The sequence below is a fragment of the Corvus hawaiiensis genome, chromosome 7, assembly GCF_020740725.1.
Source record: "Corvus hawaiiensis isolate bCorHaw1 chromosome 7, bCorHaw1.pri.cur, whole genome shotgun sequence".
In the NCBI taxonomy this organism is placed as follows: Eukaryota; Metazoa; Chordata; class Aves; order Passeriformes; family Corvidae; genus Corvus; species Corvus hawaiiensis.
The window spans coordinates 3,067,949-3,089,745 of NC_063219.1; the positions used below are offsets into that span (position 1 = coordinate 3,067,949).

The 21,797-nt window shown below is 46.6% G+C and overlaps 1 protein-coding gene across 1 annotated transcript in view; it reads left to right on the top strand.

Moving 5' to 3' along the window:
- Window positions 1-12,732: 12,732 nt before the first annotated feature.
- The window catches only part of BARD1 (BRCA1 associated RING domain 1), a 40,851-nt gene continuing 31,786 nt past the window's right edge, over window positions 12,733-21,797 (top strand). Inside the window, exons 1-3 of the mRNA XM_048309253.1 lie at window positions 12,733-12,939; window positions 13,047-13,103; window positions 16,487-16,632. Of these exons, the coding sequence (XP_048165210.1) occupies window positions 12,767-12,939; window positions 13,047-13,103; window positions 16,487-16,632 (376 nt within the window). The 5' untranslated portion in view covers window positions 12,733-12,766. The remainder of the gene's footprint in view (window positions 12,940-13,046; window positions 13,104-16,486; window positions 16,633-21,797) is intronic.

Sequence of the window (21,797 nt, forward strand, 5' to 3'; positions counted from 1 at the left end):
CTCCATCCTGGCTCTCCTTCATTTATCACTCTGTGCTGTTGATGAGAGCACGGTGCTGCTCCAGCCTGATCCTTGCTTAGCTTCTCTCTCCGTGCACATAGCCACTGAGGGTTGGCTTTGCAGGATCAGAAAGGGTCTGGCAGGGGCTGAGGAACTGTCCAGAGGAGCTAGTGTTAAGTAAAATATTGCAAATATAAATTCAAGGTCTCTAACGGGATTTTTTGGTCCTTTCATGAGAGCTGCAGGAGTGGTTTTGTTACTGGGTCAGTTCAGAAAACATTTTTGCAGTCAAATGAACACATCCAGGTAAACAAAATTCAGTGACTAGTAAAGCTCAGGAGCTGGTGATGCCCACAGACCTGCAGCTTGTGAGGAGTCACTCCTGAAATCCAGAATTTGCAGGATCCACCCTCCTAACAGGCTCAGTATGGGGCTCTAGGCTGTTGTAGGAGCTTCAGCTTTCTTCCATTGCTGCAGCTTCACTGAAGCTGCTGTGAGGGTTTTTGGCTTTTTACAAGCCAAGAAAAATATCTGTCTCTTCACTTAATAGGGGAAGGGTTATTTTGTGAGCTGGTGGAGAAAGAAAAATGGGTTTTGGATGGCAACAGCACATAGTATGATTTTACTCTTTTTTTTTTTTGCGGACAACAGCTGTGATCTTGCATAGCTCTAACAAAGTATCAACAGCATATTAAAACTGAGCACAACACAGAAAAGCAGCAGTGGGGAATGACAAAAAAGTTGAATTCACCAGAATTATTATTCCATGGCAGTATTTAAATAAAAAAAAAAATCACTCTAATTAATTTAGTTGTTCAGGGAGAGGACGGAAAGAAGGAAGATGGCTGTAAAATAATAAGAGCAACATTAGTAAGGGACACAGCCAGCACTTGCTGTTGGCTCTGCTCCTCATGCTACTCACATACACAGCAGTGGGAAGCAGGGAGCATGATGGGGAGCAGACAGGGGAGTGCAGCCCTTTTTGGGCCAGACCAGACTCCTAAAAATATCTGCAGAATGCACAAGATCACCCCAGGGAGTATCAGAGTTCTGGGACTGGAGGCTGCCCCACATCATGGTACAACCTGCGGCACCTGGATGCTGGCACGTGCCAGAATGGAAGAGTCCCACTGGTTGAGCCTGGGATGAAGGACACAGATCCTTGGGCCTGCAACCCATGGAGCAACACTTGGAACCAGTCCCCTCTCCCAAGTGCTCATCCTGGGGGGTGCAGCCCCCACTTCATTGCTCACTGCTGCTGGAGGGCACTTCTGGAAACAAGGCCTTCACTAGGGAGAGCAATCCTGAGGGCCCTGTGCCGGGGGTGAGACAAGTAAATGGTAGCATTCCCATGAGCTGTAGGGCTCAAAGCAACAATCCCACCATCTCCCCAGGCTCCAAAGTAATGGAGGTACTTCAGTTTTAAGCAGTGAGTCTTTCACTAGACCAGCATGTTGGGTAGAAATGAAGCATCTCTTAGAAAGAGGTCAGGTCTTCACTGACAAAGAAAAAACAAAGGACGGCCACGACAATTTATGGTGACGCACATGAGATGAAATCCAGGTGAAGACAGGGTAATAATTGAGGCTCTTACCTCCATTAGTAGGTCAAGGTGAACTCTCAGCCCTCTATTCTCCATGTTCTGGCTGCCAGCTGAAGGGTTTTTGCCCAGCCCTCTGCTTGAGTGTGCACTGCCTGTTTCCCAGCCAGAGACAAAAAAATTGAAGCACATCCAGCGTGTGACAGGGAGAAGGAAGCAGGATGATCTGCCTCTCCATAACCAGACCCAGCTGGGTTATTCCTGCACAAGACAGCAATGAATTTAAGTTAAAATGATACCAACCAGATAGAAATGCAATTAAAGGAGTCCCCTTAGGGTAGCACATCCAATTAGTAACGTACCTTTAATTACACCAGTGCAGTTTCAAACAGACACGTGCTGAGAGAGCCATCAGCACAGAGCTGAAGCCTGCTTGGTGACCCATATCCGTGGGGCCCCAGAGGAGTTACACGTGGGTTTGCATCACCAAGAGTGGCCTGCTCCTCCCCTGGGGAAGAGCTTCGGGGGTGGCCCAGCCTGGCCTGGAAGCAAGGCAGAGGAGAAACACAAAAAACCTTTTTCAGCTGTGTAAGAGCAGTTTTCTCCAACAGACAATTGCTGGAAAACAATTAAGATCCAGGTGCTTCTAAAAGGTAAGAGTTTTTCACACTTTTTTTGTACGTGACATTTCCCTCTTGCGGTGCCAGAACGTGCCCTGCCTCCAAGAACTGTGAAAGTTAAAGCACTGGAGTTGACTTTGATATGAAAACTCATTAAAAAATTAAAAATGCAAACATTAAGAATTGCTAGAAACACCAGAGCACTTCCAGATGTCCCTCAGCCATCTCTGTAGAGTTACATGAGGTAAAAGAACTCAAAATACCTCCCCACCTTTAACTTTGAGCATAATGCCAGTCCCAAAGCAGCCAGATGCAGTGGCTGTGAGTCTGGAGTATGGTCCTTGGTCTGGAGCATGGTCCTTGGTCTGGAGCCTTAGTTGAAGTCCCTGTCAAAGCCTGTAGTCAGGCTGCTCTGGACAGCAGCAGGCTGTGCAACCATGCCTTGCTCCCCCAGGTTCTTGTTTAAAATCCTGTCTAAGAGACAAAATAAAGCTGAAGGAGACTCTCCTTTGCCCACTGAAGCCTGAGGGCTGGCGTGTGTCAATAACCCAGGTACCCCATTTTAATGCAAACTCGCATCACCTTGCACCACACTGCACCCTAGGATCAATTCGGAGAGGTGCATGAAGCAGGTGCTTCATCCATCTTCACATGCTCCTCCTCAGTGTTTCTTTAAGTACCTTCAACGTCAGTAAAGTGAACAAAAGTTGAGACCATAGGCTTAATCACATTAACAATTATAATCATTCCCATCTATCACCACAAAGCAGCTGCGGTGCTGCTGAATCCGTTCTGCTCCAGGAACCCGGGGAATCTGATCAGCCAGACGAGGGCAGCTCCAGGCTTGCCATAAAAAGGAAGAGTGCACTTGCTCAGCCTGACTCCTTTATTCACTGTTTTTATGAGCCTTCAGAGCCTCCCCAGAAATTATTAAAGCCTCTCCAAGGAGCGCAGAGCCGCAAAGGGAGCGTTTCCTCCTGGGCTGGTGCTCACACTGCAATAATGCCCTCCTGAATATGCCAGGGCTTGGGCAGTGAGGCCTCTCCTTTCACCTGCTTCCTGCGACATCAGCATTTGACCATCCTCATTACAGACTCAGCAAGTGGCTTTTTTCCCCCCATAATCAGCTCTTTGCCACACGAATGGATGGCAGCAAAGGCAAAGCTGGGATGTTTGTTATAAACCACCCTGGCTGTCTGTTTGAGGGAGCCTCCTGCTCCTCGGGGTCAGGTCATAAACTGGGATGTGTGAAATTGGGCAGGATTAGGGAATACCATGATATTGCAGCAATGGGGACCTTCACTGGGAGGATTTGGGCTGAAGACCAGGCAGTGTACAAGCATGTGCAACCTTTAAAGGTCCTAGAGCTAGAGCTGGGCCCCCAGACACCTGCAGGGGTGGAGGTGTTTGAGGAGGAACGGGATGGTTTGCTCCGTGCCTGCTGCCCTGCCTTCCCTGACAGTAGGGTAGCAGAGCAGAGGGATGCAGCTTCAGACCGAGTTCATATTTCAACCATTCCAGAAATCCCATGTGCCAGAACGACATAACTGTGCCGGCCGACAGGAAAATGTCATTACTGGGTGAGTGTCAGTGACCCGTGAGAGCAAAAAACCTTCACAGCTCCCTTGGAGAGTCTGGATGTTATAGGGGTTATTTTTCCACTGTGAATATCCTCCATGGGGTGATTTCAGGGCTTGAAATCAGCTCGTATATGATACTAATATAGTGCCCCTGTGAATAATATAGCACTGCTTCTCCTGTCAAGTGAAATGGGAGAGGCAAGCGTCCCCCCAGGACTGCGAAGTTTCTGTATTACTCACCAGCCTCATCCTGATAAATCAAAGCTGCTTCCCTCCCACCCCCTTTGGCATTTTTGAGCTCTGGCTTAAGGCAGGGTGAGCTGGCTTGGGCTGTGTAAGGGAGCACTCCGGCCTATGTGGCTATATAAGTCCTTGAAATCACCTTAGGATGTGGGAAGCTGTTTTCCCATCCACCCAGGCTGTGACATGCAGAGGTGCTCAGCACCCATCTAGTGAAAACAGGAGGGTCTGTGCCAGGGCTTTCCCATCCCCATGGGCCTGTTTGCAGAGTGGGGCAGGAAAAAGGAGCCTGTCCAAAGGGTTTGGATGGCTCAGGGCTGGGGGTCCCAGCAGCAGGATGGGGCAGTGTGGGTGCAGGGCTGGGGATGTGCGCTGGCTCTGGGAGTGCAGGGGAGCTCACAAACCATCCTGCTTCCCTCAGAGATGGATCAAGAGGACAGATTGTAGGAAAACCAGAGCACAAAAATAGGGGTTGTGCTTTCAGCATGGTTCATTTGAGTGACAGACCCTGATAACCCAGAGGGGAGGGTGCAATGGTGTCATCCACTGTAATGGTTTGGCTCTCTTCCCTGCAGAGGCTGGAGAAGCCAGACTGCTCCCAGGCCAAAGGGAAACAGCCCCCATGGCTCACGGGTCAGACCACTGTTTCTTCTGGAAGTTTATAGCAATCCTATTTGTGGATTAAAATGCAGCCGCCGAGGCTGCTCGTACAGGATTTACGACGTGGCCTCAAAATACAGGGGAGAAGGAAAGCTGAACTCTCCTTTGATGTTTGCAAGTGTAAACTGCAGACCTGAGCTGAACACACTGTAAATAAGGACCATTAATCATCAGCTAAGTGCCGTGCAGTTGCTGTTATTTATTATAACAACATAAATCATCAGGAACCGCTATCATGTTAATTTGGATTTAGTATGGATTAGTATGGAAAAAAGAATATCCTCACCTATTTACAAAATACATACCTTTACTTGTAAACACATACAGATGTGCTGTGGCTTTTGTCCCTTAGTCTCCTCCAGCTAGGAAGCAAGTCAGGAAAACGCTCTGGGAGCTCTGCATGTGAGGGATTGCCAACAGTTCAGGCCAAGCTGCAGCCCAACAAAATCTCTCTTGTGATGACACAGTAAATCAGCACTGAGGGGGAAGCAAGACTAGGAGGTGTTGGACCTGTTTTGCCACCCCCAGCCCTCCTTCCAGCCCCTGTGCTGGCACTTCCCACCTACTGCATTGCATCCATGGATCTCAGCAGTAATTCCACGGGTTTCCTTATCTTTTTATCTGCAGCTCAGCTCTGGCTTTCACATTGAAAAAGCACCAGGCATGGGTTTTGTGGGATGCTGGAGCCTGCTGCTCCTGCCTTTGGAAGGAAGGCTTAGCAGGGAAGGAGCATTTTATTTAAAATTAAGGGAGCATTACCCACATATTTCATATTCTCCAGAAATGCCAGCTGTACTCCTTGCTGGTGTATTATGTTTTCCCCCTGATTTGACTTTATTCAGGCTCAAAGGTGGGGCTGAGACATTCATGCACCAGAGCAAGGCTGGAAGGACACCAACCTGGTGTTTTGGGTGTGGAGCTCATGCCATACTGGCTCCATCCCTCTCCATAGATAATTTCTAAATTTGGTGGTGACACAGCTTCACTGCCCAGGGATCCGCATCTTGATGCTTGGGCACAGCATCTGTCTCTGCCCTCAAACACTCAGGTGTAGCTGGGGGGTCTGCTCTAGCACTTAAAATAACTTGAATTTTTTAAAGTTGCTAAGAAATCAAAAATTTCATCAAAATCAACAACAAATTTCTTCCCAAAGTCAGTCCACAATCCTGGTTATCTGCTTTATCCTGGTGGAACTGGAGGTGCTGAGCGCTGACTGAGGGCATGGAGATCCCTGACCAACGTCATGGAGGTCACCAGTGCTGCTTTAGCTGGAGGTTAATCCTGAATAAGAAATAGGCCTTGATATCTGGGAAACAATTTTGGTTTGCATTTTTAAAATGTAACTGGAAGGGAAATAAAAAGGATTTGATTTTTTGGGGTGGCCCAAAGATTTCCCTTAGACTTGAAGCTGCAATGATACATTTAAAAACAGTCACAGGTACAAAGAACAAAAGCAATGTTGCACCTGCACTTTGACTCCAACGGGTCCAAACCCGCAAGTAATTGCCTTTAATGGTCTCTGTCATTTTTAACCTGTGTTTTGTGAGTGCCAGATGAACAGACATCAGACCAGGGTGAATTTCTCCAAGCACTGAGCCAGAGCTGAGGTTTGCATAAATTAAAACTGGGTTTATTATAATAACTCTAGCACAATAGGGATAGTATAATAAGATTAATTAGAGGAGGGCTAATAAGAGGGTTCAAGAACCTGCACCCAGGTTCTTCAGCCATTTCCTTGGACTTGTATCCCACTCAACTCAAAGACAACCCAACATTTAAAAGCCGCTGCAGAGCCCTGACAGTGTTTTCCCGGAGCATCCAGGCTTGCCTCACACCGACCATATGTCTGTCTCTGTCTGCTAGCAGATTGCACCAAATATTTTCCTTTTTTATGGTGGCTGAGCAAACAAACACCATCTGTGGGGCTTGCCGAGGGAAATCCTGGCCCCCTCAGTGCCAACGGGAAGGCAGCCACACATGTCCATGGGGCTGACACTTCTGACATCCACAGCCTGAGACAAGAACTTTCCTCTGCTCCTCATCTCTGCCCATCCACACAGTTGAGTCAGGACCTGGCATTTTGCAATCAGATTTAAACTCAGATTTTATTAAAGAAAACTAGGGTCCCATCAAAGCAGACTGCCTAGCCTGACCCAGGTTAGTGGGACTGCCTTGTAGCTGGAAGAAGGCGAGAAGGCTGTTTTTTGGTTGGCTCTGTCTTGGATGTATCCACCCTGCCAAGGGCTTTGGGCACTTTCCAGCCATGCTGAAATCCCTCAAATCCCAGGACTGATGGGGATCTTTGGTCTTGTTTGATCTGCTTAAAGCCAGAGTTCTGGTAGGGCAGGTGATGGGGGATGCAAATTATTCCCTATTCAAACCTCATTTCCTTTGGTAGTTAAAGCTCTAGGGGGGCACCACTTGGTATGGAGTGTCTGTGCCATCCATCTGTGCACCCCAGCACTGGAGCAGGGGAGCATCAGCAGTCACTGCAGCAAAGGTGTGAACGTGGTCCCTGGCTGGGCACAGGGTTTTCTCATGTTTTGCTGTTCTCTGTTACTTGTCTTTCTGTGGGAAATCCCTTTTCTGGTCAAATCAGAAGGGTAATTTAAATTTTGTAAAATCCCCCACGGTTTTGACCCATGTGGGCATTTACAGAGATCTCCTGCCGGGCGCTGGGCCCAGAGATGCAGGTGGAAATTACCTGTCACCTCTGTTGCTTTTCCGCTTGTGCTTCTGCAGCGCTGGGTCCAGAGCTTGTGCTCTGACCAAATCTTTTCTACAAGTGCCCTTTGGATTTAGCAATTCGCACGGTGAAAGCAGAACCAATGAACCACAGGCTTCTCTGCTGCTGCCTTTAATTAAAAATGCCATGTCTAACACCAGCAGATGTTCCTGCTATCGAGACTCGAGGAATAATTTAATGCCATGTAATGCAATGCTGACTGTGCTGCTTAGTCAGAAAGTGTAACAGACTTTTTTATTATTATTATTATTATTTCCTTTTGGGGATCAAATCCCTCAGTATTTGAAATCTCAAAACTTGGTAGTCTAACAGCCCTAATCAATTACTGCACTGAATGATCTCAGCAGCCCCATGTCTGTCAAACCAGTGCCGCAGCCCACGATGCCTCTGCGACCACGGTGAGCTCACAGGGCTTTGGGTGTGGAGCAAAACTGGCCTCAGAGGGGTGGCCCGAGGAGCAAATGAAGCCTCAGTTAAAGCCTTTGATTCAGACATTTGGGGAGAGAGGGAATTCAAAGATGAGGCTGTACCTCCTCCAATCTTTTCTTTAGTCTTCTGATGAAGAGGATCCATCCTGTCGCTTTCTGTGGGTGCTCAGCACATCGAGCTGAGCACCCCTTCCTGGCAGCATGCAGTGGTTTCAGGATGTGCTCTGTATTCAGGTGGATGAGAGCAGAGGGATCCCTCTTCACAGAGCTTTGGCTCTTTTAACCCCTGGGAAAACAACTGATTTACAAAACTCAATGGAACTGCTTCCCTCTGCATGCTCCTTCCTGTTACACAATGAATCACGTAATAATTGTATGTTTGTTGAGAAACAGCTGGGGAACTTCACTAAATGAATAAAATATCAGGTAGCAGTGTATTTCCATAAAAAAGTCTTTACCAGATGGGCAATTCTTTGAAACGAAGCACGAGGTCGATGAGGATTTTTTACCTTCCTCGTCAGCCAGGCAGCCGAGCCATCCTTCAGCACAGGTTTGGCTCCGGAGCTCGGCATTGTTTGGAAATCACATTTCCAGTCCAGCATGGTGAGGATGAGCCTTGCCTCAGCGGGGCACGGAGCTGCTGATTCATGCACGCACCAAATGCCTCTGCCTCACTATATCACACCACTGCTGAAACCCTTTTACTGGCTCTCTGTCATGTGACAAATTTATTTTAAAGTGTGCGGGCCTTATACCGCCTGGAATGGCTTTACTTGTACTTTAAATACTGCATAAACCAAATTTAGAGATGTATTTCTTGCTTCCCTCTGTTCCCCACATCACTTTTTTTGCTTCTGACTGTCCAATTGGTTGCAGTAATTCACTGCTGAAGAAGACATTTCTTAGATTTCCAAGAGCGCCAGCTCCTTAACCTTTATAAAATTAAGGAAAATGAATCATTTGTGACTTTTACATCTTTCTTGAACGCAAGTATTTGTTAGATGCAGGCTGCCCAGGGCAGTGCTTTGCCTCAGTTTAACTTAGTTGTAAATGTTTGTAAATTCCCACATAATGTCTCAGCACAATGGAAACTATGCGAGCATCTGTGGATTTATTGAGAGAGACACTAACCATATTTCAGCTGGAGGAAAGGAAGAGGAGGCACTTATCTGGTTTACTGTCCTATACAGTATATATCGGCATCTCATATTTTGTGAACATAAATGCCAGGTTGACTCAAGAGATCTATGGATCAAGTGTTGTTTGTAACCTGCTCTGAGTGCTTCAAATTGTGTTAAAGTTTCATCTCAGCAGTGAGCCTTTTGCCATCTTTCAGGATCCCTGGTGGACTGCGAGATGCTGGGAGCTGGGTTTTTGGAGCACAGGATTAGCACACAACAGCCAAGTAAGAGGGAGTAGGATGTTAAAGTTGCACCTGGCAACTCTTCATTTCTAAGGGAAAAATGGCAGGCTTAGCTTATTTTGTGAGTTTATCCTGATTCTGGCAACGTGAGGAGCAGGTCCCTGCCCCAGCTCCATCCCCTGCAGCCCAAGGAAAGGGGTGAGGGTGCCTTGTCCAGCTGTGTCCCTTACTGTCATCCCCCTCCTGCATCCAGGTGTGCTGGTGCATGCACACAGGATGGGAAGAGGCACCGTGGGACATGCCAGTCCCCCAGCTTGCAGGGCTTGGGGACAAGGTCCTCCTCGGGCAGCACAGGCCCAGGGCACCTGTGCCTGCCCCTTTCCCTCCCCCAAGACAGGCAAGGAGGATGCTGTGCCCTGAAGCAGCTCGCTGCAGTCAGACCCTGACAGACACACATCCGAGCTCGCCTGCTGCCCGCGAGCATCCGACACCTCCACGTGTCCCTTACAAGGTGTGCTTTTAACACAAAGGGGTTTTTGTTGCACTTCCACGCTCGCCTCCGTGGCTACTGTTCTTTCCCCAGCGCCGCTTCCCTGGCGGATCCGCGCCGCCGGGGGTGCCGGGCTGTCGGCAGAGGGGACACCGCGCCGTGTTATTAACGCAGCGGGGCTTCCCTGAGCTCCAGCGAACAACAGCCCATTACAGAGACACAGCCACACTTTTCACAGCGGGATCCGGGCGCGCCGATGTAGCTCCTGCGCTGTCGATGGCAGCGAACAGCCCCACTCTGCGCCGGGGAAACGAGGCGTGTGAGGATCGGGGGGCCGGCACCCATCCCGCCCTGGCCCTGGTTCTGTGAGGACAGTGTCAGCTTCAAAGGCCGCTGTTTGACTTTCCAGGCCCTCCATGGATTCCTCTCTCACGGACAGGGATTAGGAGTTATCATGAATGCAGAGAGCATGATGCTGCTTCACCTTGTGATGTGTCAGCTTGCCCCAGACAACAGCAGCAAATGTTCTCAGATCCAACGAGCTGAGAGATTTCACAATTCCACATCCCGTGTGGAGCTCGCTTCCCTGCACCTCTGGCTCATATTAGTAAAAAAGATAAATATTTAGCCTTCCATAAGTAAAGAAAAAAAAATTCCCAATCTAAACCATCCCTGGCGTTCAGGAGCCATGGTGGGAACCAGCTACGAAAGCAGAGGAGTGTGACACTTGAAAACTGGAGAACCACCCTCTTAGAAGACATTAATAACTTATTAAGAAATACCTCCAGCCCTGATTTAACACCCATTTAAGTAGAACTCCCTCTGTCTAGATACGGTAAGGCTGGGACACCCCCCTGATGTCTGTTTCCTATGACTATCACCAACCAAATTTTGCAGCTCCACACCGCCATGTTGTTTTATGATGAAGTTCTCTCAAAGAATAACTTGCTCACTTTAATCATGTTTTGTCCGAGATTTATGGCTTGATGCTTATTCACTGGCAGAGCTTCTCCACGTGAAATGTCAGTAAGCCTGTTATAAATTGCTCCTGGCATTCCTGCTCTATCTTTTACTTGGCCAGGAGTATTTCTACCTGAAAGTGATAAATTCCTGCTATAACTGCTTTATGTGCTCCAGTAATTACGCTATAGAGGGATGGCGGGGGCTGCATCTCTGTGGAGGTACCACCTAAAAAACATCAGCCTGCAAAAGTGGGAGATTGGACTGAAGCCTGGGGTGCTGCAGGACATACAGGCTGAGGGAAAATCCACCCTGGAAACCCGAAATAATGGTGACTGGTTAGGTATCTCTGTCAGAGGAAGCTGAGGAATGGGCAGAGAGAGGGGGAAGAAAATGAAATGTTTAAAGTCAGGGTGGAATAGCATTGGCATGGGGCAGGCACCGTGCCTGGGCTGGGTGCCAGACGTGAGGGGTGGGTGCCCTCAGCACCACGATGCCGTGTCCACCCACCTGTCTCAGGCCCTCTTTGCATAGGGGATATTTATGCAGTGTTAGACATGTTTGTTATAGATACACAAACACTGGAAAGACGCATGTAAGAGCATCAGGTTTGGGTATGTGATCGATTCGGATGCTGTTGTGGTATCAAGATGGGCTGAGACCAACAGCACGAGGTTCAACAAGGCCAAGTGGGTCCTGCACTTTGGCCTCAGTAGTGCCCTGCAGCTCCAGGCTGGGGCAGAGGGGCTGGAAAGCTGGGAAAAGGTCTGGGGATGCCAGTGGCAGTGGCTGAACATAAGCCCAGGTAGGCAAGGCCAATGGCACCTGGCCTGTATCAGGAATAGCGTGGCCACAGGACCAGGGAAGTGATTTTTCCCCCATGCTGGGCACTGGTGAGGCCACACCTCATGCATTTGTGTCTGGTTCTGGGCACTTCAGGACACCATGGACATTGAGAGGCTGGAGCAGATCAAAAGAAGGGCAGTGGATCTGGGGGAGGGTCTGGAGCACCAGGAATGGCTGAGGGAGTTGGGGGCGCTCAGCCTGGAGCAAAGGAGGCTCAGGGGGGACCTTGTGGCTCTGCACAACTCCCTGACAGGAGGGGGCAGCGGGGCGGTTCAGGCTCAGCTCCCAGGGAACAGGGGAAGGGACAAGAGGAAATGGCTTCAAGCTGCACCAGGGGAGGTTCAGCTTGGACATCAGAAGAATTTCTTCACGTGATTAGACATTGGGAGGGGCTGCCCAGGGAGATGGTGGAGTCGCTGTCCCTGGGGGTGTTCAAGGAATGACTGGACGTGGCACTCAGTGCTCCGCTCTGGTTTACACAGTGGGGATCGGTTACAGGTTGAGCTCGATGGTCTCAGAGGTCTTTTCCACCTGTGTGGAAAATCACACTGTGAAAAGCCAGTGTGCATAAAGGAGACAGGGAGTCCTGCAACTTTATTCAAATAAAGGGGGAGAGTCCACTGGCACATACCCGCGTGGGGTTTCAGAGGACGCAGCCTCCTTTTATCCTAAACTCCTGGCCATATGTTGCCCTTTTCCTTTCCCCGTCAGCTGAGGTACGAGGAAGGTACAGCCTTTCCAAAAAGGCTACTACATATTCCCCGTTGAACACGTAGGCCATTTGCCCCTAAAGTTTGGAAGTTCAGACGCTCTGGGTTCTGCAATAGGCTTGTGCAGACCCGTTTCTCCTATTACCCTAACATTCAGAAGTTTAAACTGTCTGGGTTCTGTAACAAACTTGCGCAGTTTGATGCTCCTAGAGACAAAAAGACCCCTTTTTCCTCAAGACTCTGAAGCCATTTTTTCAGACTTAGTCATTCTTGAAGACATTAACAGCCTATTTTTCCCATTATTACTGAAGACCCCCACCCATCGAGTCGTACGCGAAGACGTTAGCACCCGTTTTTCCTACCACACCCTAACTGACCCTGTGTTTCTGCGATCTCCGCCCCGAATTTCGCCCAGCCCGCCATTTCCCCAGCCCGCCCCTCACGGGCGGCCCCGCCCCGCTCCCGGAGCGCGGGAAACGCTGAGGGCGGGGAGCGCGCGCGCGGTTCCGGCGCCTGCGCGGTGGCGGCGGGCGGGGGATTCGGAGCGGCGGCGGGAAGCGCTAAGGAGCTGCTGAGGGAAGCCATGAGGGAGGCGCTGCGCGGACGCTCGGGCAACCAGCCGGCCCCGGGCAACCAGCCGGCCCCGGGCAGCCCCCTACGCCCCGCCGCCCCCTCCATGGCGCCGCCCGGGCACCCTTGGTCCCACACCCGCGCCGCGCTGGGGCGGCTGGAGAGGGCGCTGAGCTGCTCCCGCTGGTAATGGATGTCCTCCTTCCCCCTTCCCCCCGCCGTTTTCCCCCACGCCTCCTGCCGTGTGGCCGCGCGTGTTAAAAGTGCCGCGTTTCTCCTTCCTCTGCCCACAGCGCCGGCGTCCTGCGGGAGCCCGTGTCCTTGGGGCAGTGCGAGCACGTCTTCTGCCTGTAAGTACCGGGGCTCGCCCGCCGCCGCCCCCCTCGCCGCCGTGCTGTGGAGAAAGGACGGGAAAGTGGGCACCGGTGGTGCCTTCTGGCTCTCCGGGGGACTGAGGGGGAGAGGAAAGCGGGAGCTGCTGTTCCCCTGTGGGTCTCCTCCCGGAATGCTGATTTAGGCTTCAGGATGCTGGCCAGGTGTGAAGGGAACCCTCAGTCTCTGATGGAGGGAATTGTCGGCTTTGTAGTGGAGTAGAATTCCAGAACAACTTGCAGTTCTCATCATCCTCAACTCCTTTCTCTTTCTCCTCACACGAAGAAAAAAGAGCAGCTTGCAAAGGTGTTTCCTGTTTCCAAGGGGCTTTTCCTCTGCCCCAGAGGGTTGGGTGGTGCTTGTTGGTTTGGCCTTCTACCAAGACTTTGCTCCTTCAGATCTGCATCTGTTCCTGTTTTCATGCGCATCCAAACACGTTGGGATAGGCAGGATTACCTCTGCTTAGAGTTGGTCAAATAATCTGAGTGCTTCAAAAAACTGACTTAAATTAGAAACATTCGGCCAACAGGGCATTTCAGAGGGGGTGGTGGTCACGTCGCCTGTCGTAGGACAACTCACTGCATCGTCAATACAGGCAGAGGCTGAAATGTTTGTGCCCCAGAATCGCATTTGGGTGAGGTGGTGGAAGCTTGTGGCTGCCCTGTGTGTCACTGCTCTTCACGGCATGCACATGCAAACAGGGGGAGTTAAAAGGTCCGCTCTGTGTTTTAAACAGTTTCTCTGCACAGCACAGGTGTAAGCAGTCTGATAAAATCCCACCTTTGTTAGGGTGGAGAGGAGGGATGCTTTCTAACCTCTGCTTGTAAGCCAGCATAGATACTCAGCTTTGCTTCCTGTTAATCTACAAGTCACTGTGTCAATGAAAGTTGAGGAAAACCCTCCCCTCCTCCCTCATGGATGTGTATCCCCTCCCTGTCTTCAGCTGCACTTATCTCATAGGAGTTTACAGTGGTGAAGGCCTGAAGGGTAAAATACAAGCAGAATATTGCCTTGCTTTTTATTAAGGAGTAACTGATTATGGCACAGATGCCCTCAGCATCTCTTCCCCTAGTATGGATGTATTTAAAGATGCACAAATGATTTATTTCTCTCCAGACATGTGTGTTCTTTCCTAGCTGTGGCTATTAATTGCTGTAGAAGATTCTTGAAGAGGGACCTTTTACATGGGCACGTAGGGATGAGACAAGGGGGAATGGCTTCAAATTGAAAGAAAGAAGGTTTACATTGGATATTAGAAAGAAATTCTTCCCTGTGAGAGGGTATGAGGCCCTGGCACAGGTTGCCCAGAGAAATGGCTGCCCCATCCCTGGAAGTGTCCAAGGCCAGGTTGGACAGGGCTTGGAGCAACCTGGGATAGTGGAAGGTGTCCCTGCCCATGGCAGAAGGTGGAATGAGATGGGCTTTAAGGTCCCCCTTCCAAGCTGAACCACTCTATGGTTCTGCTGTCTAAAGGAATTTTTAAAATTCTTTGTTTCATTTATATGACCTGTCTGCAGATTACTTGGTTAAATATCTCCCAGGAGCTTGTACAAGTTATTTATAAGTATGAACATGTGGCTTAATAAATGTAATTGTTTGGGTGTTGGGCATCTAAGGCCTTGTGGTTTTATTTTGGATAACCCCTGGTGTATTCTGGGTGGCAGGTTTCAAACACCCAGTTTGTTGAAGTTTTGTGGGGTTTTTAAGAAAAATTTTCCACACATCAAGAAGACAATGCAGTTTGTATTGATGAGGCTGGAAAGAATAGCTAACAGTAGTTATGAGCACTCATTAGCAGCTATTTCTTGCTCCAGAAAAATGAGTTTATTTGCTATTATCTGAGTTATTGTTTGTGCTTGATCTTTTCTTCTTTGTACGCCTGACCTTTTAGCAGCATTTCATCTGTCCTTTGATGACTGAATCTTGGGCAGTGGCTATTTTTTAAAATAAACCTAAGGAAATTCAGATTAATTTGTTTAGAAGCAAATTAGGTAGGGCACAGAGCCAGTCTGCAGTACTCTGATGTGGAGTGATTCTGGTCCCCTGCTGAAGACAGACGTTTATTAACACACCCAGGGAGGGTTGGGGCAAATGGCCGGAGCTGGCTTCTGAAATATGGAGTGAAATGTGTGAAACTAATGAACTGCAGAACTCAGGTCACACATGAAACAACTGGTTCTCCCTCGCCATGGTTTTGTTATGGACAGGGATATTTATCAAGATCAGTTTCTGCAGTTTTATTGGAGTAGCTGTGCTAGGTTACCTGCAGTCATTATCAGTTGACTACAAAACCCCAACAGCTACATGTAATTAAGACATGTTGTGGTATAAAAGCCATTCTGCATTTCCTTTGCAGTGCCATTTACAGGGGTGGGAAACCTGAGGCCAGCTTCCCTAGAGGAGACCTGGTTGGCCCTTCCCTTTGCTCCAAGTGATTTGTCAATATCTAGAATATGTTGGAGCCAAGAGCTGTGCTTCAGTCTCCCAAACACAGCAGTGCCTCAGCCACGAGGGCCTTTGCCTGTTTAAAGCACAAAACACACCTAGGCAGCAATTTTTACATGAGTAGTGAGACTTTGGAAATTAATTCACTCTTGGCTATGTGAAACTATAACCTGTATTTAATAGGATAGATTGGAGACAAGACATAACAATGGCCCTCGAATGTTGCAGTTCAGGTGGCAAATCATAAGGTCTTCTCACTGGCCTAATCAAAAGAATAAAAGCCTTCAGGCTGATATGGGGACAGTAGTATTACTGAGTAAATCTGTTTCCCCACCCATCCCACCATGATCATCTGACATAAATGCTCTGAAAGACAGCAGTGATAAAATACTCTGAGCACCTAGAGATCCTCGTGGGACTTCATAGAGAGACGTGTTCACACAGGTGAAACTTCTTCACAGCATCAAGCAAATTTTAACTAGGAGAAAGCGGAAATGGTGGTTTACTATGGGTTGGCTTTCTGGCACTTGTTTAAAAATGGAAGGCTGCAGAATAGCAGATGTGTAGGAATGTGTAGTTTTAACTGTTTGAGCCTAATTGTTACTTGGAGACAAACAGCAGTGGAGCTTTTGAAAATTTGGATTGGCTTGTGAGTGGAAGTCGCGAGGCACCCTGTTTTTCATGACAGCGTCCTGACGAGGCTCTGGAAGTGGGTTGCTTAATTATGTTCGGCTTGTCACTTGCCATGGTAGATATGTCCTGTCCTGCATTTGTGACTAACTCGTGTGGGCTTTACAACAGCGGATTGTCAGTGCTAAAATAAGAGATTCTCGCTGAGCGCTTGGCTGGGAAACGGTTGATGGGCGGCTACAGTAGATAACTTACACGGGATAATGATTTTCCATTTGCCTTTCAGATCCTGCGTGGGTGACTGTGTTGGCACCGAGTGCCCCGTGTGCCACGTGCCAGCCTGGGTGCAGGACGCACAGATCAACCGGCAGCTGGATAACATGATCCAGCTCTGCAGCAAGCTGCGGCAGCTCCTGGGCGCCGACGCCTCAGGTGAGACTCACCTGGATCCCTGGTGGCTGCAGAGTCCAGGCTGCTCCATTCCATCTACCAGGCTTTACAGGGAATGAGCAGTGCAGCCCTGCTTAAAATTCCGAGAGGCTGTTCCAAATCATGTTTGGAAAATTTGATTTGAAGAGAACTGTCTGTATGGATTGCTCGTTCTTTGAGTCTGTTTTACTAAGAAATCCGCATGAGCGGGTTAGTCCATAATTCATTAGAATCCGTCTTCCAACATTAGATGAAAGTGGGAGAGATTGCCAAGTCATGTGGCACAAACCAGGGGCACAGGTTGTCATATCCTATGGGAGCCCCAGTGTGTGATGTTCTGCATTGTGTTAGGGGGGCCCTATTAAAGAATTAATGCAGCTCTTCTCCTGCCTCTTGGGTTTCTGTGCACTGAGTCGTGCCTGCTGTCCCAGTAATTTTCAGTTTAGGGTTTTTGCACGTGGGAAAAATTATCTATGGTCCTTGCCTAAAAAGGGAAGGAAGCAAGTCGTAATTCATTTATTTTCTGGTCCCTAACAATCAGCTAGTCTACTGCAGTGAAGCTTTGTCATTGCTGAGTGTGCTAGAAGATTGCAGAGAACGTACTCTGGGAATTCATCTCTATCGAATTTTAGGCTGTTTGTCAAAGTAGGAAAAACTGTAGTGAAATAAGCGTAGGTGATTGTGTGTTTCTTCTGCAAGCTCAGAGAGGAGCATTTATGTAACACCAAGTTTTAGAAAACATTCATTTAGTTGTCAGATACAGAATAGGTAACTTTTCCTTCATTGTTGATTCCTAATATGTTTGTCTAAATTAAAGATTTTTTCTATGTCTAATCCCATCGGCACCTTCATTCACTTATGGAATAGTTCTTTATTGACACCAAAATGCATTTTAAGTGAGGAGGCTGGAAGCCTGTGTCCAAATGTAAAGGAATACATTTTATATAGATATAAAATCTTATGGTGATTAAATCTTCTGGAGCATAGAAAACAGACGATGGCTTAAATAGGATTTCAGGGAAAGATTTTAAGTGATGAAGGCTTTTAAAAGCACACTTGGAAGAGAATCATTCTGAGAGGAACTATTTGTAATGCTATAAATAAAGCATTTAAAATACAACATGGGAGCATTATTGATATTGTTTAGATGTTTTGGAGAACTCTTAGAGATGGATTAATTCTTAAAAAAATTGGTCTGATGTTTAACTGTACTGAAAATTGAATAATACATTTAATCCCATAGTTCTTCTAAAATAAAGTCTTCATGGTGTGGCTAGGCTGCAGAACTAAATGAGGTTCTTTTTATCATCCCTTGTTCTGACTTAAAAGCAGACACAGAATAGAAGTTTACAAGAGTGTTTTATATTAAATGATTCAGGAGGTGCCCTTCTGTCACTTGTAATCTTTGCAGTGTGCTAAGGATTAGTACAGTGGCCTTTTGGATGTTTGATACTGAGGTTAGGAGAAAAACCTCCTGAGCTGGTAACAGTTCACTCTCAGGAATGGCTTGAATTCGTAAGTAAATGAGCACACCTCTAAGAACAACTTCAATGTGTTGAAAAGGAAAAAAAAGAAGTATGGTTGAAAATCACAGCATTTTGTAGCTTTAGAGATTTTGAGAGCAATTTCTTCAGGTTGTTTTGTCCCTCATCTCTGGCAAATCCGTCACCTCCCGTAGATGTCTGGATACATAAAGTTCTGCCTTGAACTTAACGTATCCAAAGTGAAATATGTTTGAGTTTGGAGAATCGCGGGTTCTTTTCTCTTGTTAAGGACTTTCTTTCATATTCCTACAGCACTGTACTTCTGTCAACAATATTTTCTTCTCTTTTGTGTTAGAAGGTCAGAAATAGTACTTTATGTTCAAGTAAAGGAAATAGACCGAAAAATCAATCTTTCAGTGCAGGAAAGGAAGAGAAGCAGTTGGAAAAAAGAATATTTCCATATATTTGTTTTATGTCCCTTTTGCATATTTGCTGTGTATGCCTTGTTTTGAGACAGTTGTGGCTTCTCTTAAGTCTTCTGTTTGAGATCCTTGTTGACACTGAAATTTCTAAGTGCATCCTACTACTCATTGTTTTAGTCTCTGACAGAGCTAGTGCATGCAGCAAGTTGTGTGTTTTTCTTTTAAAAAACCCCACAGAACTGCTGCGACTGAAAAGGATAGGGTTAAGCTCACACTGAATATTTCAAATACAAAATCTCTGTACCCTGAGGTTCCACAGTAGACATGAGAGGGATCTCACTTTGTATTCCATTGGGATAAGAATAGCTTTTGCCAAACAGCATGTGCATTGTAAGAAGCAGCAGCAAATAATTCAGGAAAGACTGCACAAAATAGCTACTACTTCCCTTTTAAATTAGAGGGAAACACAGCAAATGACACTCCTGGGGTGACTGAAAATGAATTGACAGACAACAAACCTGAAACTGGCTAGAAAATGCAAATTATAGGTGGAAAATTCAAGCTATAGGTAGGAAATGCTGAGCCTCCAAATTAATTCACTTGTTAGAGATTTTATATCCTTAGTCCATGGCAAGGTGAGGAGAGCTGCCTGACCATTTCCTGCCCGGTGTTGCACCTTCCGAAGGGTAATGGGAAGCTGGCTGGAAGGCACCACAGATGGGGATGTCTGCAGCTCAAACTCTTTAGCTCTAATGTTGCAGTCCAAGACATCTTGAGAACTGATGATGGGGTTCACAGGTGGATAATTAGTGAGAGCTTGTTGAATCATGGGCATAGTGTATATAAAACACGAGAGATGTTGATTTACAGTGATCATTTTGAAGGAAGTTCTAAATACTTAGGCAGACTTTCCTGTGTAATGTTCTTTAAAAAGAAGAGATTGCTGTAAATTTTCAGAACCATCACCAACCATTTACGGTCAATTTTACCTTATTCTTTGTAGAAATCTGCTTCACTCTTAACACATCAAACAGAAAGTCTTCCTCCCTTCTCATGCAGGGCTACACCTTGCAGGTGTTGGTCAAAGCTTCCTAAGCTCGTGCTGATGCTGGTGGACAGTCAGAGAGATCAACTTTCAATCAGCCTTTATAGTATCATGACTTTGTTTCACATTTACTGGACAAAAAGATGTTGCACTCCTGTTTTAACAGATAACACAGCATTTCGTGGATGCTATGACATTTTTCGTAATATCTAAAGGTGAGGTTTTGAATAGCTGGAATTTCTCCCTTTCCCCCTCGGTGTTGAATACTTAACTTGCAAAATAATCATTCTTCAGCGAAGGCACTAATGTTGCACAGATGGTACCAAAGCGCTTCCCTTTGATTTTTAATAAGGGACTAGTTTGTCAAAGAGATTCTCAACTTCTGTTCTGAAACCCGTAATAGAGAATAATTTGAAAGGCACACAATGTGCATCATTATATTCCTTTGATGCAGATTAATGATAGCTAAACCGCATTTCCTAATTGCTCCTTTTTTCCCCCCTGCACTAGCCTGCTATTGCACTACAGCAGAATTTGGAGAGGGAGCTCTAGTTGCAAGGCACTGACTATCTCCTAGTGTTTTTGTGTACTTTCAACCCTTTTGACACTTAAGAAATCCAACTCTATTAAATGTCAGCATCGAGAAACTTGGGCTTATTATGTGCAAATAACTCTAATTTAGAAATAATTCAGTTACTATATTGTGTATCTGAATATTACATTTAATAGGTAATGGAGACTAAATTTACTGCATTTATTATAGGCTGATTCTATTACTGTTATTGTGGATGCTCTTTATGCCATTGCAGATTTTTAAAATCTAGGATTAGTAAGGCATGCTCTACTGATTCACCTTGTCTAAATACATCTCTAAAAATTTTTGGGAGGATACTTATGTATTAAAAAGATAATTAAATCAAAATCATAATAGTGTTTTTTTTTCAATCCTGTTGAGATCTGAGCTCTGGCTTGAAACTTGGAGACAGCAGAGAATTCATTGGGATTGATTTTATTGCCAGCAATTTTCTCTGAAGGTACTTTAACAGAATGAACTTAGCCACCGGATAATAGCCTCTTTATATAAATTAACATTTACATATTAAACCATAAGAACTTCCTTTCAGCTTCTTGGCACTGGGTCTCCCCTCTTTCTTTCTCCCTCTCACAGCTCTCGGTCCATCAAAAGATTCGATTTTCAGGAAAGGTGGATTGGCCGTTTGTCCAGATTACTTTTCCTCCCTGCCTTGTACACTTCAGAAGTGGAGGAAGGGGTAGCAGAGTCTAAGAAAAACCAGAAAATTAATAAAAATGCAGTTTCCTCCCCAGCAGGCTGTGGAGATGCCCTGGGTGTGCAGGACTGGCCTCTGGATGGGGTGGGTCTCCTTGTCAGGATACGGGGATCTTTTAATCATGTCCACGAGTGCCTCCGTGTTCTAAAACGTGCAACATGCTCTCTTACACCTCAAGTCGTTGCAGGTGAGGAAAAATAATCCTGGGAAAGTATTTATTTGGCACGTTGTTACACTTTCAGCAGTGTTTTAATAACCTGACTAGTAAGTCCCTGCTGAGCAACCAATTATGAACAGATCAGTTCAGGAAGCCTCGTGGTGGATTTTTCGCAGGCTTTCCTGCTGCCAGAAGTGGTACATCCAGTGTAAATGCTTCATTGTGTTATGCTGCTTCAGATCATACTTCTGAAGGACAGTGCCTTTGATTGAATTTGTCACTTGGACTTGAAAGTCTTGCTGTGCTATACACATCAAAAAGAATTCTGGCCATCATAAAATTGTACAAATTACTTCTGCAAGCCGATTTTATTCTTTCTCTTTACTTGGGGATGACTGATAGTTTTAGCAAGGTAAATATTTTACAAGGAAATCTGCTAGTTTGTGTAAACACTGAAGGCAAGACAAGTAAATAGTAACTTGTGTTTTATATTTTGCATCTGTTTGCAATCAAGCTCTTGGTTTTTTTAGATGTTATTGTCAGAATGAGTTTGGATATGATCTCAAGGCTAGCTAGTTCTGAGATTTCGGTCTCAATTTCAGTGTTTTTTTTTTTTCTTGTTTGCACCAAGCCCAGCCTTAAAGGAAAACCAAATAGCTGCAGTTCTGTACTTGATGATTATCTTTAGATGCCTAAATGATTGATTAACTAGCCTCAAGCTGTATTCTTAATGACACTTTTGGTCCGATGGCTTACATATTCCTCTAGCTA